This window comes from Delphinus delphis, chromosome 12 (assembly GCF_949987515.2).
Source record: "Delphinus delphis chromosome 12, mDelDel1.2, whole genome shotgun sequence".
In the NCBI taxonomy this organism is placed as follows: domain Eukaryota; kingdom Metazoa; phylum Chordata; class Mammalia; order Artiodactyla; family Delphinidae; genus Delphinus; species Delphinus delphis.
The window spans coordinates 64,975,639-64,992,069 of NC_082694.2; the positions used below are offsets into that span (position 1 = coordinate 64,975,639).

At 41.6% G+C, this 16,431-nt stretch overlaps 1 protein-coding gene across 2 annotated transcripts in view; it reads right to left on the minus strand.

The window, feature by feature from the left end:
• The window catches only part of SPAST (spastin), a 64,155-nt gene extending 54,984 nt beyond the window's left edge, over positions 1-9,171 (minus strand). Inside the window, exon 1 of one of the 2 annotated variants that reach the window (XM_060026866.1) lies at positions 8,532-9,171. In XM_060026866.1, the coding sequence (XP_059882849.1) occupies positions 8,532-8,946 (415 nt within the window). In that variant the 5' untranslated portion in view covers positions 8,947-9,171. The remainder of the gene's footprint in view (positions 1-8,531) is intronic. The other variant, XM_060026865.1, reaches the window with a different exon arrangement.
• Between the last annotated feature and the right edge of the window lie 7,260 nt (positions 9,172-16,431).

The window sequence follows — 16,431 nt, forward strand, 5'->3', positions numbered from 1 at the left end:
CTGCAGCTAAGACCCAACACAGCCAAATTAATTTTTTAAAAAGTAAATCTACATTCTGTTTAAAAAAAAAAAGAATAGCAGACTAATTTGTGAATCATCAACTGAATCTTTTCACTCACATGTTAGTGGTACCCAGACTGCCACAAGAAGGGTCAAAACGTGAGTAGTTTGGGTAGCGAGGTAGGATGTCAGTTTGCAAGTATGTGAGTTAGAAGACAGAGATTTAAGTCTTTCTCCATCATTTAATAGCTGTATGACTTTGACAAAGTCTGGCAATTTCTCTGAGTTTTAGTCTCCTTACCTAAAAACAAGATGACATTTCTTTTACCTCATGAGTTGTAGCAAAGATCAAATGTAATAGGGCATGGGATAATACTTTAATAAAGAGATATGTAAAAAATTACCTTTATCATACTTAGTAAATTTGTTAATAAATATAAATCCTTCTACTCCGGAACTGTATGCACTGTTGTATTTTAGCTCATAAAGCCCACTGCTTTTAACTTATCTATTTAGTCCTTCTTAAGCATCATTCTACAAACAATTCCAGGGAGTAAGTACATCCATTTTCCTACACAATTTTTTGCTAGCAACTTGCAAGTGTCACATTAGCGGAATAACGGGTATCTTTAAAAATCTTACAGTACATTTTAATGTGTGCTAATCCACAATAAACCACAGAGACCATGAAGCATCAGACTAACAGCCCCGATTAATTCTCTCATAGTTCACTATCACAGAAAGGATCTTTCTACTCTGTTTTAATTCAGCAAAAAAAGGCCATATTTGCTTTCATGTTCAACCATCAAGGTTTATTTCTGAAGTTAAGATTTATTTTTTCCCATTTAATTGGAAAGGTTTTGAATCCCATGTAAAGGAATCATTACAGTTTTGGACATTTTCTTTAAACCTTAAGAATTTCAATCAATTTGTCTTCTTTAAGTCTTGTTTAATTTACTATGGATGGTAGGTAATTTTAATTTTCTTCTGTGCATTTTTGGTATTTTCCAATTCTCTATCAAGAGCTTGCATTCAGGGCTTCCCTGGTGGCACAGTGGTTGAGAGTCCGCCTGCCGATGCAGGGGACACGGGTTTGTGCCCTGGTCCAGGAGGATCCCACATGCCGCGGGAGCAGCTGGGCCAGTGAGCCATGGCCACTGAGCCTGCGCGTCCGGAGTCTGTGCTCCGCAACGGGAGAGGCCACAACAGTGAGAGGCCCGTGTACCGCAAAAAAAAAAAAAAAAAAAAAAAGAGCTTGCATTCATACACGAGTACATACATGAGAATAAAAAATCATTTCATCTCTTTTGTAATAAAAAGCTAGGATACTAAGCGATGCTAAGGGGAGACTTCCATCTGTTTTTTCTGAACAAAGGGTCACAATTAGCAAAAATATTTTTATATCACTCTTCAGATAATACGCCTTCTTCCTCAAATCTCATTCTTCCTCAAATCTCACTGTTGCTGTTTCATAAAAAGAGTAGTACAAACTAGGTATCAAGGTTTAACAATGTTCTAACATAACCTCTAGAGGCTGTTAACCTTAAAAGAACTGTAAAATTAATAACAATAGTTTGGGACTTCCCTGGTGGCACAGTGGTTAAGAATCCGCCTGCCAGGGCTTCCCTGGTGATGCAGTGGTTGAGAATCTGCCTGCTAATGCAGGGCACACGGGTTCGAGCCCTGGTCTGGGAGGATCCCACGTGCCACAGAGCAACTGGGCCCGTGAGCCACAACTACTGAGCCTGCACGTCTGGAGCCTGTGCTCTGCAACAAGAGAGCCCACGATAGTGAGAGGCCCACGCACTGCGAATAAGAGTGGTCCCCGCTTGCCACAACTAGAAAAAGCCCTGGCACAGAAACGAAGACCCAACACAGCAAAAATTAATTAATTAATTAATAAACTCCTACCCCCAACATCTTAAAAAAAAAAAGCATCCGCCTGCCAATGCAGGGGACATGGGTTCGAGCCCTGGTCCAGGAAGATCCCACATGCTGCGGAGCAACTAAGCCCGTGCACCACAACTACTGAGCCTGTGCTCTACAGCCTGTGAACCACAACCACTCAGCTCTCGTGCCACAACTACGGAAGCCCATGCGTCTAGAGCCCGTGCTCCACAACAAGAAGCCACCGCAATGAGAAGCCCATGCACCGCAACGAAGAGTAGCCCCCAACGAAGAGTAGCCCCCACTCGCCACAACTAGAGAAAGCCCGTGCACAGCAACGAAGACACAGCACAGCCAAAAATAAGTAAATTAAATAAATAAAATTTTTTACAAGTTTGTAAAATAAATAAATAACAATAGTTCCCATTTTCTGAGGACCTACTATGTGCAGACACTAAGTATTTTACAAACATTATCTCAGTCTAATAATAAGTAACTTGTCCAAGATCCTGTGGAGCCAGAATTCAAATGTCAATTTGGATAAGAGGCACTGCAATTTAAGAAGGATAAAATTAGACTCTCAAACCTGAGATAAAGAAAAGCAGCCCCTGACATCGAGGAGCTGGTACCGTCAACTAAGCCTTGGTGTGACAAGGAAATGACCTGACATTACAACTAAGCCTTGGTGTTCTACTGAGTATAAACAATTCCACAGAACAACAACATCAGACAAGGTCACTCTGTGATCATGATGGATGAAGACAAAAATGAGACCACTCTACAATCATGTCTAAACACAGACAAAATGTAAACATTGGCCAAGCCATGAAACACCAAACATCCCCCTCTTCGGGCTAATGACTACTTCTTAACCAATTGCAGCTTCATCCTCACTCTAGTCTTCTCTCTTTGTGGGTTAGATTTAAGATACTTAATCACAGAATTATCCCCAATTCCTGAAAACATCCAATCCAGAGCAAAACCCTGCTTCCTTCAATCCTCCTTAAAATCACCTAATACAAGCCCAAATTCTATAAGTTCTTTTTAGCCTTTTCCTGAGATACACCATGGTTCCCCATGGTGTGTGTTCTCTTGGTTACAATAAGTAATAAATCCCACTTGTTCAGCCATGGATGGGTGTTCTAGTGAAACCTCACTGAAAGGAACTGACAAAATCCACTTAAGAACAACAAACTAACTCTCTCCCTCTCTACTGCAACATAAAATATCTGCAAAAGAACAGAAAGATATGTGAATAAGTATAACGTCTATGCTATACCTATATAGCTGTAAAACACTTACTAGTTCCAAGAAAATTGTGGATTTTGACATTTTTCTTTCCTCACTACCAGAATGAACCACTGAGATGTGAGTGTGCTCAAAGATGTTTTATTCTATAGGATGTCTAGCATGAGCATTTGTTAATAATTCACAAAGCAAGAGAAAAAAAGCCTAGGTCACTGATTAATACCTTCACTGATCTTATACAGGTCAAGAGAGTGGAAAACGAGTAGAAAAGTAGAGAATCTACACTTTGCCATAATTGAAAAATCCAACTACTATTGGGTAGAGCACAGAGAATAAGATAGTGAAAAAGAGGCAGGAAGGGTTAGGGAAGATCCTTCTTCAATAATTTAATATCCGTTTACTGACTATCCCTTAATTGTCATCAGGATGACTAACAATAATCTTAGGAATCTAGTTACCACGTGAGTTTTATACAGTTCAACTGTATTCTGTACTAGGAAGAATATAAACTGCAATAAAAATCAGCTAAAAACAGAACAAGGAATGAAGTTCGTAAAAGTGGCTGCCTTTTTGTCTCTTTAGTGCAAATGCCACTAAATATTCTTGAAGAGAAATATAAAGTGTTTATTGTTTATTTAATAAAAAATAATGTTATTCTCTGGGAAAAGTATGATATTATCAGAATGTCCATCCATCAGAATAATTCTTTCCTTGTTCTAATCATTTAAAGCAGAAATTAGGCACAAGAAAATTGTCTGAAATCAATCCTTTCAAAATGGTATCTAATAGTTTTTAGGAATAAAAGAAAGTATACCAAATCTGATACTTCTCATTTCTAATCTCTAGCTCCACCTTCTGAAAATAGATGTGGATAAGCAAGTATTTTGTGTGTTTTAAATAAAGTACTACATTGGATTATATGACATTATAGTACATGGTAATTAATTTTTTTAAAAACCTTCCATTTTAAATATAAACTGACTAGGAATAAATAAAAAAGGATTTTATTTAGATAACTTCTATCTTTGATGCCAGATGCTGCAGCCCTATCTTATCCTGAGAAACTGGCTCTCTCTCTTTCATACAATACATTGGGCCCTTACTGTCTGTCAAGTCCTACACACTTGAGGTAACTGAGCCACACCTGAAGAACCTGCACCACTGTATTACTCAGGAGACCCCAGGCTTGTCTATCAGCAGGAGCCACCCAAAGCATGTTAGGTCATGTTCTGGTTAATCCAAAGAACCACTATTACAACCTTCTCTCCTCCCCCAAGTATTCCAAGGGGCCCTTGGAATTAAAAGACAGAGAACCTGCTTCATATAAAACAAACAGGGGCTTCCCTGGTGGCGCAGTGGTTAAGAATCCGCCTGCCAATACAGGCGACATGGGTTCGAGCCCTGGTCCGGGAAGATCCCACATGGCGTGGAGCAACTAAGCCCGTGCGCCACAACTACTGAGCCTGCACTCTAGAGCCCGCAAGGCACAATTACTGAGCCCATGTGCCACAACTACTGAAAACCGCACACCTGGAGCCCGTGCTCTGCAACAAGAGAAGGCACCGCAATGAGAAGCCCGCACACCGCAACAAAGAGTAGCCCCCGCTTGCCGCAACTAGAGAAAGCCCACACGCAGAGAAAAAATAAATTTATTTTTTTTTAAAATTGCTTGGTTTCAGATAAATTTAGGCCTTTATGAAAATTCAGTGTCAAAGTTGAGTATGCCATAAAAAAGAATAAAATTCAAAATAAACAGCCACCTTATAAACCACATTTATTACCTTGTTAAAATAAGATTTAATTTGGCCTTTATTATTTGAAGGCACCAAATGTGTCAATTAACTAATATCACTACAGTCTGAAATAGCCCACTTCACCTGATGAAATAAAGTGGCTTTCAGTATATTTAGAAGCTACGTCAAGTTTTTAACAGAAAGGGACTGCATGACATTACTAGCCCCTTAATGGTTTGGGGCTAACTACAGAGTTAGGAAACCTTTGAACACTATCCAATTCATTTCAATTTGTTCGTATGTATTTTGATGCAGTAGGAAAGAGGGAGAATAAAATTCTTCTGAAATTAAGTTCTGTATTGTCAAGGATGGCTGAGAGGCAAATAGACTTCAAATGTGAACTCCAGCAACCACTGAATTAAAGGTAAAGTAAAAAAATTTTCAATATGCTAAAGGAAAAATTTGAGATAGAAGAGAACCACGACAACGTAAACTCAGTTTTACTTCACTGTCAAAGGAAAATTAATATAACTAATTTGTTTCGGTTTGATCTAATTTATTTTCTCATATAATGCATCAGTTGTAGAATTCAAACTAGAGTTATCATTGCCTGTTCTGCTGTCCACTTTATAAACTAACTGTATAAATAAAGCAAAACCTTTGAATAGAAACATTATCAGCTGAGAGTGAAATACGTGGTACAGAGATTGCTGAAAATATTTACAGTAAATATTTTAAGAGGAATTAAATATAATAGATAGAGGTATATATGTGATACCCAAAGATAAGTCACCAGCATGAAACCCAAGGTCTGAATTCCACTTCCATTACTTACCCCTCACATGGAACTGATTTCTCTTTAAATCTAAGAGTCCAGGATCCTTTTTTTTAATACCTAAGTTTTCCTTGACCTCTTATGCTACCTCCCAACTCCCATCACCCAGTGTTAACAAAATTTCCTTGTATTTACTGGAATTGATCTACCCTTAAATATATTCCCTCTATTCTAAAACAACTTTTGACCTAGATTAGTAAACTTCAAAGGACTCTATTATAATAAAATAGTGCAATAAAACAGTGCTTCTCTAGGAAGGGATAATGGTATGCTTCTTCATCCTCCCTAGGAGATCGTGGATGCTCCTTAGAGATAAAAAATGAAGCAACATGGAGTTCCCTGGTGGCGCAGTGGTTAAGAATCCGCCTGCCAATGCCGGGGACAGGGGTTTGAGCCCTGGTCCGGGAAGATCCCACATGCCGCGGAGCAACTAAGCCCGGGCACCACAACTACTGAGCCTGCAAGCCAAAACTACTGAAGCCCACACGCCTACAGGCTGTGCTCCGCAACAAGAGAAGCCACCGCAATGAGAAGCCTGTGCACCTCAACAAACAGCAGCCCGCACTCGCCACAACTAGAAAAAGCCCACAGGCAGCAACAAAGACCCAACGCAGCCAAAAATAAATAAATAAATATTTTAAATATATATTAAGAAAAGAATGAAGCGATTAAAGACTTCCCTCCCAAAACACATGGTATTTTTTTCTCTTTTTTTTTGCGGTACGCGGGCCTCTCACTGTTGTAGCCTCTCCCGTTGGGAGCACAGGCTCCGGACGCGCAGGCTCAGCGGCCATGGCTCACAGGCCCAGCTGCTCCGCGGCATATGGGATCTTCCCAGACTGGGGCACGAACCCGTGTCCCCTGCATCAGCAGGCGGACTCTCAACCACTGCGCCACCAGGGAAGCCCGGTATTCTTTTCTTAAATGTGCCTCCTTTTTTTTTAAAATAAATTTATTTATTTATTTGTTTTTATTTTTGGCTGCATTAGGTCTTCGTTGCTGCGCGTAGGCTTTCTCTAGTTGAGGCAAGTGGGGGCTACTCTTCATTGTGGTGCGCAGGCTTCTCATTGTCGTGGCTTCTCTTGTTGCAGAGCATGGGGTCTAGAGCACAGGCTCAGTAGTTGTGGCGCATGGGCTTAGTTGCTCCACAGCCTGTGGGATCTTCCCAGGCCAGGGATTGAACCCATGTGCCCAGAATTGGCAGGCAGATTCTTAACCACGGCGCCACCAGGGAAGCCCCACGCCTCCTTTCTTCAACCTTCTTAACCTCCACTCTGTCCTTACACTCCAAAACCCATGAATACCTGCCTCTTTCCTTATATCCTACTTCTCAGTCCAAGGCCTCACAAAGGAAATAAGTTTCAACAAAACCGACATTCTAGAACAGTTTCTGGAGTTGGTAGTGGAGACACTACAAATGAACTGCAGATTGCTTTTTTTTTTTTTTAAACTAATGGACAATGAAAATGAGTAGTTAGAGGGAAAAGAAGATCTCAGCATACTGGAGTTGGGACAAAAGGAGGGATTTTCAAAATGCTATAAGACTCCTTCTAACTCCATAAAAAAAATTGGCATTAGCAATTAGCATAGGTTTGGAATGACCTGCTTTAATCTTTTGAACCTCAGTTTGTTCATCTGTAAAATGCTGATACTAACAGTACCTTCACCTCACAGGGTAACTCTGAGGACTAAACAGGTAACACATGTAAAGCTAAGAGCACACCGTGCCTAGCCTATAGAAAGACTAAAAAACGTTAGCTTAAAAGAAATCTGAAGGATGTAGTACCCTTGCTTTCATACAGAAATAGAAATCTTTAAATTTTATTGTAAAATGGTATTATAAATTAATCCTATTCACTCAATTTCTTAAATATTTATTTATTTATTTATTTTTGGCTGCATTGAGTCTTCTTCATTGCTGCAAGTGCAGCCTTCTCATTGCAGTGGCTTCTTTTGTTGTGGAGCACCAGCCCTAGGCGCGCAGGCTTCAGTAGTTGTGGCTTGCAGGCTCTAGAGCGCAGGCTCAGTAGTTGTGGTGCATGGGCTTAGTTGCTCCACGGCATGTGGGATCTTCCCGGACCAGGGCTCAAACCCCTGTCCCCGGCATTGGCAGGCGGATTCTTAACCACTGCCCCACAAGGGAAGTCCTCACTCAATATTTCAATTTAAAAATTTAGAGGTTACCTTGGAATACTTACTTAGATGAGATCAAATTAACCAGGAGCAAAAGTTTTATACTAAAATAGAACTTTACTGAAAAATACTTAGAAGTCATTACATTCATAAAAATGACTGTTATGAAACTTTTAAAAATAGTGCAAATTCAGCTGTAATCATATGCAGCTGTTCCTTTCAAAACTGAGTCACCATTTGTTCTTTTTTTCTGACACTACAGTACTCTGCTTTCACTAAAAGCCTATAACAAGGCACAGCTTCTTCGATATCAAAACCTTTTGGAAAACCTGGCTCAGAGGAAGCCACTCACTGTTTACAGCGCTAGAAAGGATCTGTGTGGTCACTCTAGGACAACTGTCACTGTCACCAGCACGTCTGGGTGTCTCATAGGGACTTGGGTCATGCAGAAGTGTAGGTGTAGGCTAGTGTCTGAAACAAAGTCACCGGCTAGGGTGCCTGAGAGAAGAGAGGTGTTTAACCGAGAATCGTGGAGGATGAGGGTCTAACCTGAGGAAGCAGTCTCACTGGGCAGATCAATTACGGAGGAGCACCGCCGGCTCCCGCAGGAAAGGGACGCAGGTGTTGCCCTCCCTCGTCGACCCCACCGCTTTCTTCCCGGCGCCGCCGCCCCCTCCCCCCAGGCCCCCAGTTACCTTTCTCGTCCTCATCGATGCGCAAAGCAACGGAGATATACTCGAAGGCCTGCTTGTGGAAGGCTCGGACGCGCTCGGCCTCCCCGCCTGGCACTGGCGCCGGGGGCGAGGCCGAGGCCGGCGCCGGCGCGGCCCCGGAGCTCCTCTTGGCGGCCATGAGGGCGCGGGAGAAGCGCTGGCAGAGCCACACGAAGAGGAGCCCCAGGTGGAAGGCGACCAAACGCAGCAGCGCGAAGGCTACGAACAGCGGGTAGGAGAAGTAGTACAGGTTTCGCTTATGCGGCGATTGGGGCGAAGGGGCCGGCCTTGGGGCGGGGCGGGAGGGGGCCAGGCAGTGGGGCGGAGGCCTGGGAGGCACCGGGCTGCTGGGGCCGCCGGAGCCTTTCTTCTTCCCTCGTCCACCCGGAGAACTCATTCACAGCTCCCACTGCCGCCGCCGCCATAACCCGCCTCCCGCAGACCGACGGCAGCCAAGCGACGGCGGCGGCCACTGGGACGGCAAGGGCCACAGACCCCCACGCGCCCGCCGGTCCCAGGAGCTCGGCACCCCGGCGCGCTGCTCTCCAGCCCCGCCCCTTTCTCCTTGCTCGGCCAGGAGCACAACCCCTTCTCCTCCTCCTGCGGTCGGTAGCTCCTGCCCCTCCCTCTCTGTCCTCTCAGCCGCTCGGTAGCTCAGAACCGCGGCCGGGCGCGCACGCGTACGCGCACGCCCTCCCGAGTCTTTCTCAGGCGCGTGCGCACACGCCGCCGTCTTTGTTGCCCTGAGCTCTTAGTGCGCGTGTGCGGCTCCCGCCACTCCGTCCCTTCCCCATGGAACTACATTTCCCAGTGCGCAGTTCGGCCTACGTCTGCCATAGGGACCGGTCGCTCTGTCGACTTCGCTGACCCTGGGAGCTCTTTAGCAGGGAACTTAGGCTATCAACTCACTGGAGGGACCGCTGCAGCCTGGGGTCGCTCGGCTATTTCTCAGGGCCATCTTACGGTGTCATAGTTTTCTTATATTTCTTTCAGCATTTTCTACCAGGTCTTCCGCAAAGGCTGGTTGATCTGAGTTCCATCACAGAAGTAATGGGTCCCAATTTAGTAATTATTATGAGAGGACAGCAGTTGTAGAGGCGTACAAAAACTTAAGGTCACCGAAAACGAAACTGTTAGCTCATTGTGATGAAATCATCAGTTCCAGAGATTTGATTAAATTAGTACGTGTTGACATGTCTAATCTGAAGAACTAATGTTTGAATAAGGGAATCCTTAGGTTTTGCTCAGTAATACCATACTTCCTGAGCAATTCAGACTGGGCCTTTTTTTTTTTTTTTAATTCTACTCGACTTCGCTTCCTGTATTCTCATGAGCTGCAAGCACAGAACCCTGCTTCCCAGATCACAGAGGTGGAAGCACTAGGTTAACCATACTCTCCTAGAAACTGGAATCTTGGATGGAAACACACTGGGGTAGAAGGTAGTAAGAATTGAGTGTTCTAAAGAGCTGCTCTATCAGTTTATTTCATTGAGATCCTCAGAACTACCAGGTTCCTTGACTGGTCACTTACTTGATAACCTATCCCAAAACTGTTCAGTCTATTTCTCTATTTTTCTGCTTCTGTTTTCTCCTTCCCTCCTTCTCTCTTTCTCTCTCCTACTATCTATCTCCCTATCTTTTTTTTCTCTCTTCTCTTTCTCTTTTTACTTGGAATAGCCGTAATTGTTTCTTGTTTCTTGTTGCCCAAAACTAAGGAATACTAATTGAAGTAAAGACCCCATTGTTTACAATGTGAGGTTTACAAGTGCTTCCAAGACTCTCCACATTCTGGCCACAACTTTATCTAGCTTTTCCCCACCACTACTCCCCTACAAGTGTAGGCTATTGCAAAAATGACTTACTCCCTGTTTCCCTCTTACTGTTCCCCACCCCTTTTCCTGCCTCTGTGCCTCGGCCAGTTCCTCATTCTGAAATGCTTTCTCTCTTTCACATCTGATTCATTTCAATTCCTAACTACCCTCTTTTGAACCCTGTGGTACTTTTTGTTGTGTGAAATCTATTAGATTTATACATATATCATGTAAACAAGATGTATACAATGGGCCCTCCGTATCCGTTGTTCTGCATCCGAATTCAACCAACAGCAGATGGAAAATATTTGGAAAAAAATTCCAGAAAGTTCCAAAAAGCAAAACTTGAATTTGCCACATGGCCTGCAACTATTTACATAGCATTTACATTGTATTAGGTGTTGTAAGTAATCTAGAGATGATTTCAAGTGTATGGTAGGATGTGAGTAGGTTATATGCAAAAACTATATCATTTTATGTAACAGGCTTGAGCATCCTGGCTTTTGGTATTGGGGGGGGGTTCCTGGAACCTACCCCGCACCCCCAGGAAACTAAGGAACAACTGTATAACATATATATAATTTAAAGAAAAATAATAAAATTAACAGCATCTATTTTAAGAAAAACTAATGTAACCAGTTCCTTGAAGCACTCTGTGAGCCCCTCCCTAATCTCAAACTCTTTTCTCCCCCTCTAGAGGAAGCCACTATCCTAAATTTTGGGGTTTTTTTTTTTGGCCACCACCCCCCCCCCGCCCCGCCCCCGCGGCCTGCGGGATCTTAGTTCCCCGACCAGGGATCGAACCTGTAACCCTTTCAGTGGCAGTGCAGAGTCTTAACCACTGGACCTCCAGAAAATTTATCCTGAATTTTGTACTCATCATTTTTTTCTTTTCATTTTAGTTTTGTTTATACATTAACATATGTAAATATGCTGTATAGTTGCCTGGTTTTTACCTTACACAAATATAATCATACTGCATGTATTCTTCTTTTTTTTTTAATTAATTAATTTATTTATTTATTTAGGCTGTGTTGGGTCTTCGCTGCTACGCACGGGCTTCTCATTGCGGTGGCTTCTCTTGTTGCAGAGCATGGGCTCTAGGCACGCAGGCTTCAGTAGTTGCAGCACATGGGCTCAGTAGTTGTGGCTCATGGGCTCTAGGGCACAGGCTCAGTAGTTGTGGCTCACGGGCTTAGTTGCCCCACGGCATGTGGGATCTTCCCGGACCAGGGCTCGAACCCGTGTCCCCTGCATCGCAAGGCAGATTCTTAACCACCGCGCCACCAGAGAAGTCCCTGCATTTATTCTTCTTAATTTGATTTTTCTGCTCAGTATTAAGTGTTTGAATTTCTTCCTTGTTGATTTGTTTTCACTGCAACTGTTAAATGGGTATTTAGTTTGGTGTCAGCCTTTTTTTTGTTGTTTTTCCTTAAGTAACTAACTTTTTAACTTAGCCAAGACACTGCCCAGTAGTAGAGTGGCTCTAGAGTCTGACTGGTTGCATTCAAACCCCTGCTCCCCCACTTGCTGTGAACTTGGACTAGTGACTTGGCCTTCACATCTGTAGTTCAGCTTCCACATCTATCATCAATACATAATAACGTAGTAGTAGGCAGTGCCTGGAATGAAGTTGTGACTTGATATTTGTTGAAGAATTGTTCTCCCACATCTACATATATACTATAATCCAACAAAAAGTATTGGCAAGTTTCTGAGCACTCTTTGCTCTTTACCAAGACCACAGTTATCCTCAGGTCATTTTTCTTTCCCTTAGAATTTCTTTTCCTCCTACTCCACTGTCAAAATCCTTCAAGGCTTAACTCTAATATTATCTTCATGATAAATCCTTCCCTTATCACCTCCAGCAGAAATGACCCTATTTTTTAATTCTTACAACAATATAGTTGGGTTACTCTATGGCTCTTCTAATATATTGTCTTGTGTTATTGTTATTTAAATACTTTATCACCTCCTGATATAGATTATAAATTCATTTCAAGACAGTGGCCAAACTTTACATATTTTGACTCACTTTCTGTACCTAGCCTGATGCCTTGCTTATGGTACTCATTTAATAAATATTAATAATTTGAAAAATGATTCAAACATGGTAATTGTTGTAGATTTCTGTTGCTGTGTAATAAACCACTCAAAAACTTACTGACTTAAGATAACAGCCATTTATTTACTCACAGTTCTGTGAGTCAGCAATTTGGGTTGAGTTTGGCTGGGTGGTCCTTCTGCTGGCCTTGTCTGGGTTCATTTATGTGAATGCAGTAATCTGCTGCAGGCTTGACCAGGGCTGAGTGGCCTAGTTATCTTCATTCACATGTCCAGATGCTGGTGGTGGCTATTGGCTGGGGCATGTATCTCCAGCAGGGTATTCCAGACTTCTTTATATAGCATCTGGCTTTCAAGAGAGAATGAGTCGAAGATGCAAGGGCTCTTGAAGCCTAAACTTCAAAGTTGTACAATGTAATTTCTGCTGCATTCTTTTGTCAAAGCAAGTCACATGGCCAGCTCCAACATAAGAGATGGGAAAATAAATTCTACATCCTTATGGAGGAGTAGCAAAGTCACATTGCAAAGAGGTGTATATGTAGGGATGGAAGAAATTATTGTGGCCGTCCTTGCAAGTAATCTACCACAGTGATTATGTGCAGAATTTCCTTTTACCTCAATTTCAGATTAGAGCTTAAGATGGATTGCTCATCTAAAAAAGCATTTCCCAGTCACTTTGGTGAGTCATAAAAACATTCCTAGTTTCATTCATGAGGTAAATTAACGAAGTTTAAGGAGACAACAGCAACAATGATGATGATGATGACTACTACTACTACTAGCTAACATTTATTGAACCCATACTCCAGGCTAAGCAGGTTAACTTTTACTGTTGTAGTCAATCATCACTATTTGAGTTAAGCATTATGGTCTCCATTTTTTTAAATAAGGAATTTGAGGCTCTAACAGTCTGTTACTTGCCCAACATCACATATTAGTTAATGACACACACTACTTTAGGGTTTTAAGGTTAAAATCTAGGCTTCCAAAGAAAAACATTTTTACATAGACTTTATATTTTATTAGTCATGAAATAAATATATCATTAGCCCCTGGAACAAGAGTGGTCTTTCATTCCTGAGCATCCAGGTATTGAGTTTCTGGCCCCTGGCCTCTCACTTGCTAAGTCCCTGCTATCCAGTTGTTCTTAATATTGACTGCTTTTCTGTACCTTTGCCATTTTTTCGTTGGTAAAAATATGGGCTTAAGAGTCAGAAAGACTGGGGTTGGTATTTTGGTTCTGCCACTTATTAGTTGTGTGTTATGGAGCAAGTTCTTTAATTAACTCATCTGTAAAATGGGTGGGATAAGAATTAAATTACAAAATGAAAGAATACACCTAAAACCTCCTGCATAATACCTGCAATGTAAGAGGGCTCAATAATTTTATTTGTTTTTATCTCTTACATGTACAATGTCATTCCAGAATTCAGACTCCACTAGGATCTCAATTTTTAATAATCTCAGTCCACATCTTCTGCCTTTTGGAATTATATCCCAGTCAAATACATTTTCTAAATTAACATCTTTTGAAATTTGTCTCAAGAAAAATAGTGCCTGGATATTACACTGGCTTTATAATCTCCCTGGACTGAAGATCCTAACCTTCTCAGCCATTTAACCTACAGTGTGACAGCCTCCCAGTTTTCAGATGGCAAGAACTTGCAGAACACTTAATCTTGAAGGGAATCTGGGCCAGTTTCACCAGGACAAAAAGGAGGAGCTGAGTACTGAGCTAACTAATCCAGGACATTTGGTCACTTTATCACTTTAACCCATTAATTTATTTAGAAAGTGACTACCACTAAATAGTTTTTTTGGATATTTTAGCTCTCCTTCTTTTCTAAGGAGCTCCTCAAACCTTCAGTTGGAGAGATGCTGAATTATTTGAAGTAGCGACCAATGACACTTATTAAGGACTTCTTTTCAATTAAAAAAAAATAAGGAAAATAAAGTGGAGCACCTAGAACCAAGAGAAGAGATGGCTGATTTTGAAAAAGGCAGAAAACTTAAAAGAGAGAAACAGAAGGCATGGTTGGAGGTAGGGAATGGGAAGAGTAGAGTAACAATTAGGGGATTATTATCCTATAGCTATGTTAATAAGCAAAAACATCGTTGCGGACAATTAATCATTTCCCCATATTGAGTTCACATTGTGACATATATTAATCATTCATTTGTTCAACAAATAGATAGTAAGCACAGACAATGTGCCAGCTGACGAGTAAGTTGCCAGGATATAGTAGGGAATAAGAGCAAGTTTACAGTCTAATACAATGGCTAAAAAACTCAAATAACAACGAGACACAGTGGTCAGACATATAACATATATGAGTTCCATGTGTGGGTGTGGAATTCAAAAATGTATATATGATGTGAATATAAAGATTTTGAGAAATTGGAGAGTAGCCTTCCCTTATTAAATGGGACAGCTGTTACTCAGCTCCCGCTGATTTTTGCCTTTCAGAAACGTGTGGCCTCTGTTGCCAAAGTTTAAAACATATCAAGAGAAACCAGAATTCTGAACTTTTATGTGAAATTTATTGCTGAGGAGATTCTGGCTCAAAATTTTAAAACAAACAAACCAAAACAAAACTGAGGCACGAGTTTGAGATTCTCTAGTTTACAGAGGATCTGTTACTAGTGAAAGTGTAAATAAACTCATGTTTTTGAAATAGTATTAGGTGTAACAGTATAAATTGTTACCTAATTTGCTCAGCTCAATTTTTAAAGCTGTGAGGCTATGGAAGCGTAAGCGGAGTCAGTTAATACTGGATATTAAATGAATTCCTCCATTTAATTTCTTTGTTAGTGTTTCAGTCTGTATTATGTCCCCTCCACCCCATTCCTCCCTGCTTTGCTTAAATAATTATTCTTTGTTCCAAACTGCTCCAAGGATACCTGCTTACATTTATCTCAACCTCATCTGAACTCCTTCAGAATTTGTGCTCTATATCATTCATCTTAACCTTTAGTCAGTTATCTTTTTTGTAATTTAAATGTATGACATATGTATGTCTGATCGAGCTGAACTAGGATACAAATTTATGAGGGTGGGCACTGTAATTTATATTTATCTCAAGCTCTCCAAGAGTTTCTGATCCCCAAGTTAACCCCCAGATTTTGTGATTTGCTAGGACTCACAGGACTCAGCATATAGTCATACTCACAGCTATGATTTATGACAGCAAAAGGATACAAAGCAAAATCAACAAAGGGAAAAGGCACATGGAGCAAAGTCTGAATGAAACCCGGCATCAACTTCCATGAGTCTTCTCTCAGTGGAGTCACACAGGACACAATTCTTCCAGCATTGAGATCTGACAACATGTGTGAAATGTTGTCTACCAGGGACACTCATAAGAAATTCAGTCCTGCTGATCATGTAGGCACCCTATGCCTAATACATACTAAAAGTCCAGACTCCTAGAAGGAAAGCACGTGCTTAACATAAACCATATTTTTTGCACAAACATTTTAGGCCCAGTGAGTCACTCTCATCATTTAGGGAAAGTTTTATATCAGTGTAGGGAACTGTTTATCACTCAAATTCCTAGATACCAGCCAATCTTGCAAGCAGGACTTCCTAAGGCCAGCAGTCTCAGGCCTGCTATGTTACCTCTTTTCTGCATATGCCTCATAAATACATGGGTAAAGGGAAGAATAAACTGGAAGATTTTTCTTTTAATGCTGTCATACAACCAGTTAGACTCATTACTCATATAAATATTCTTCCACATTATTGCCTGTGTTACAAATAATAAGGTGACATATTTTCCAATTTAAAAAATTTATCCAGGGCTTCCCTGGTGGCGCAGTGGTTGAGAGTCCGCCTGCCAATGCAGGGGATGCGGGTTCGTGCCCCGGTCCGGGAAGATCCCACATGCCGTGGAGCGGCTGGGCCCGTGAGCCATGGCCACTGAGCCTGTGCGTCCGGAGCCTGTGCTCCGCAACGGGAGAGGCCAAAACAGTGAGAGGCCCGCGTACTGCAAAAAAAAAAAAAAAAA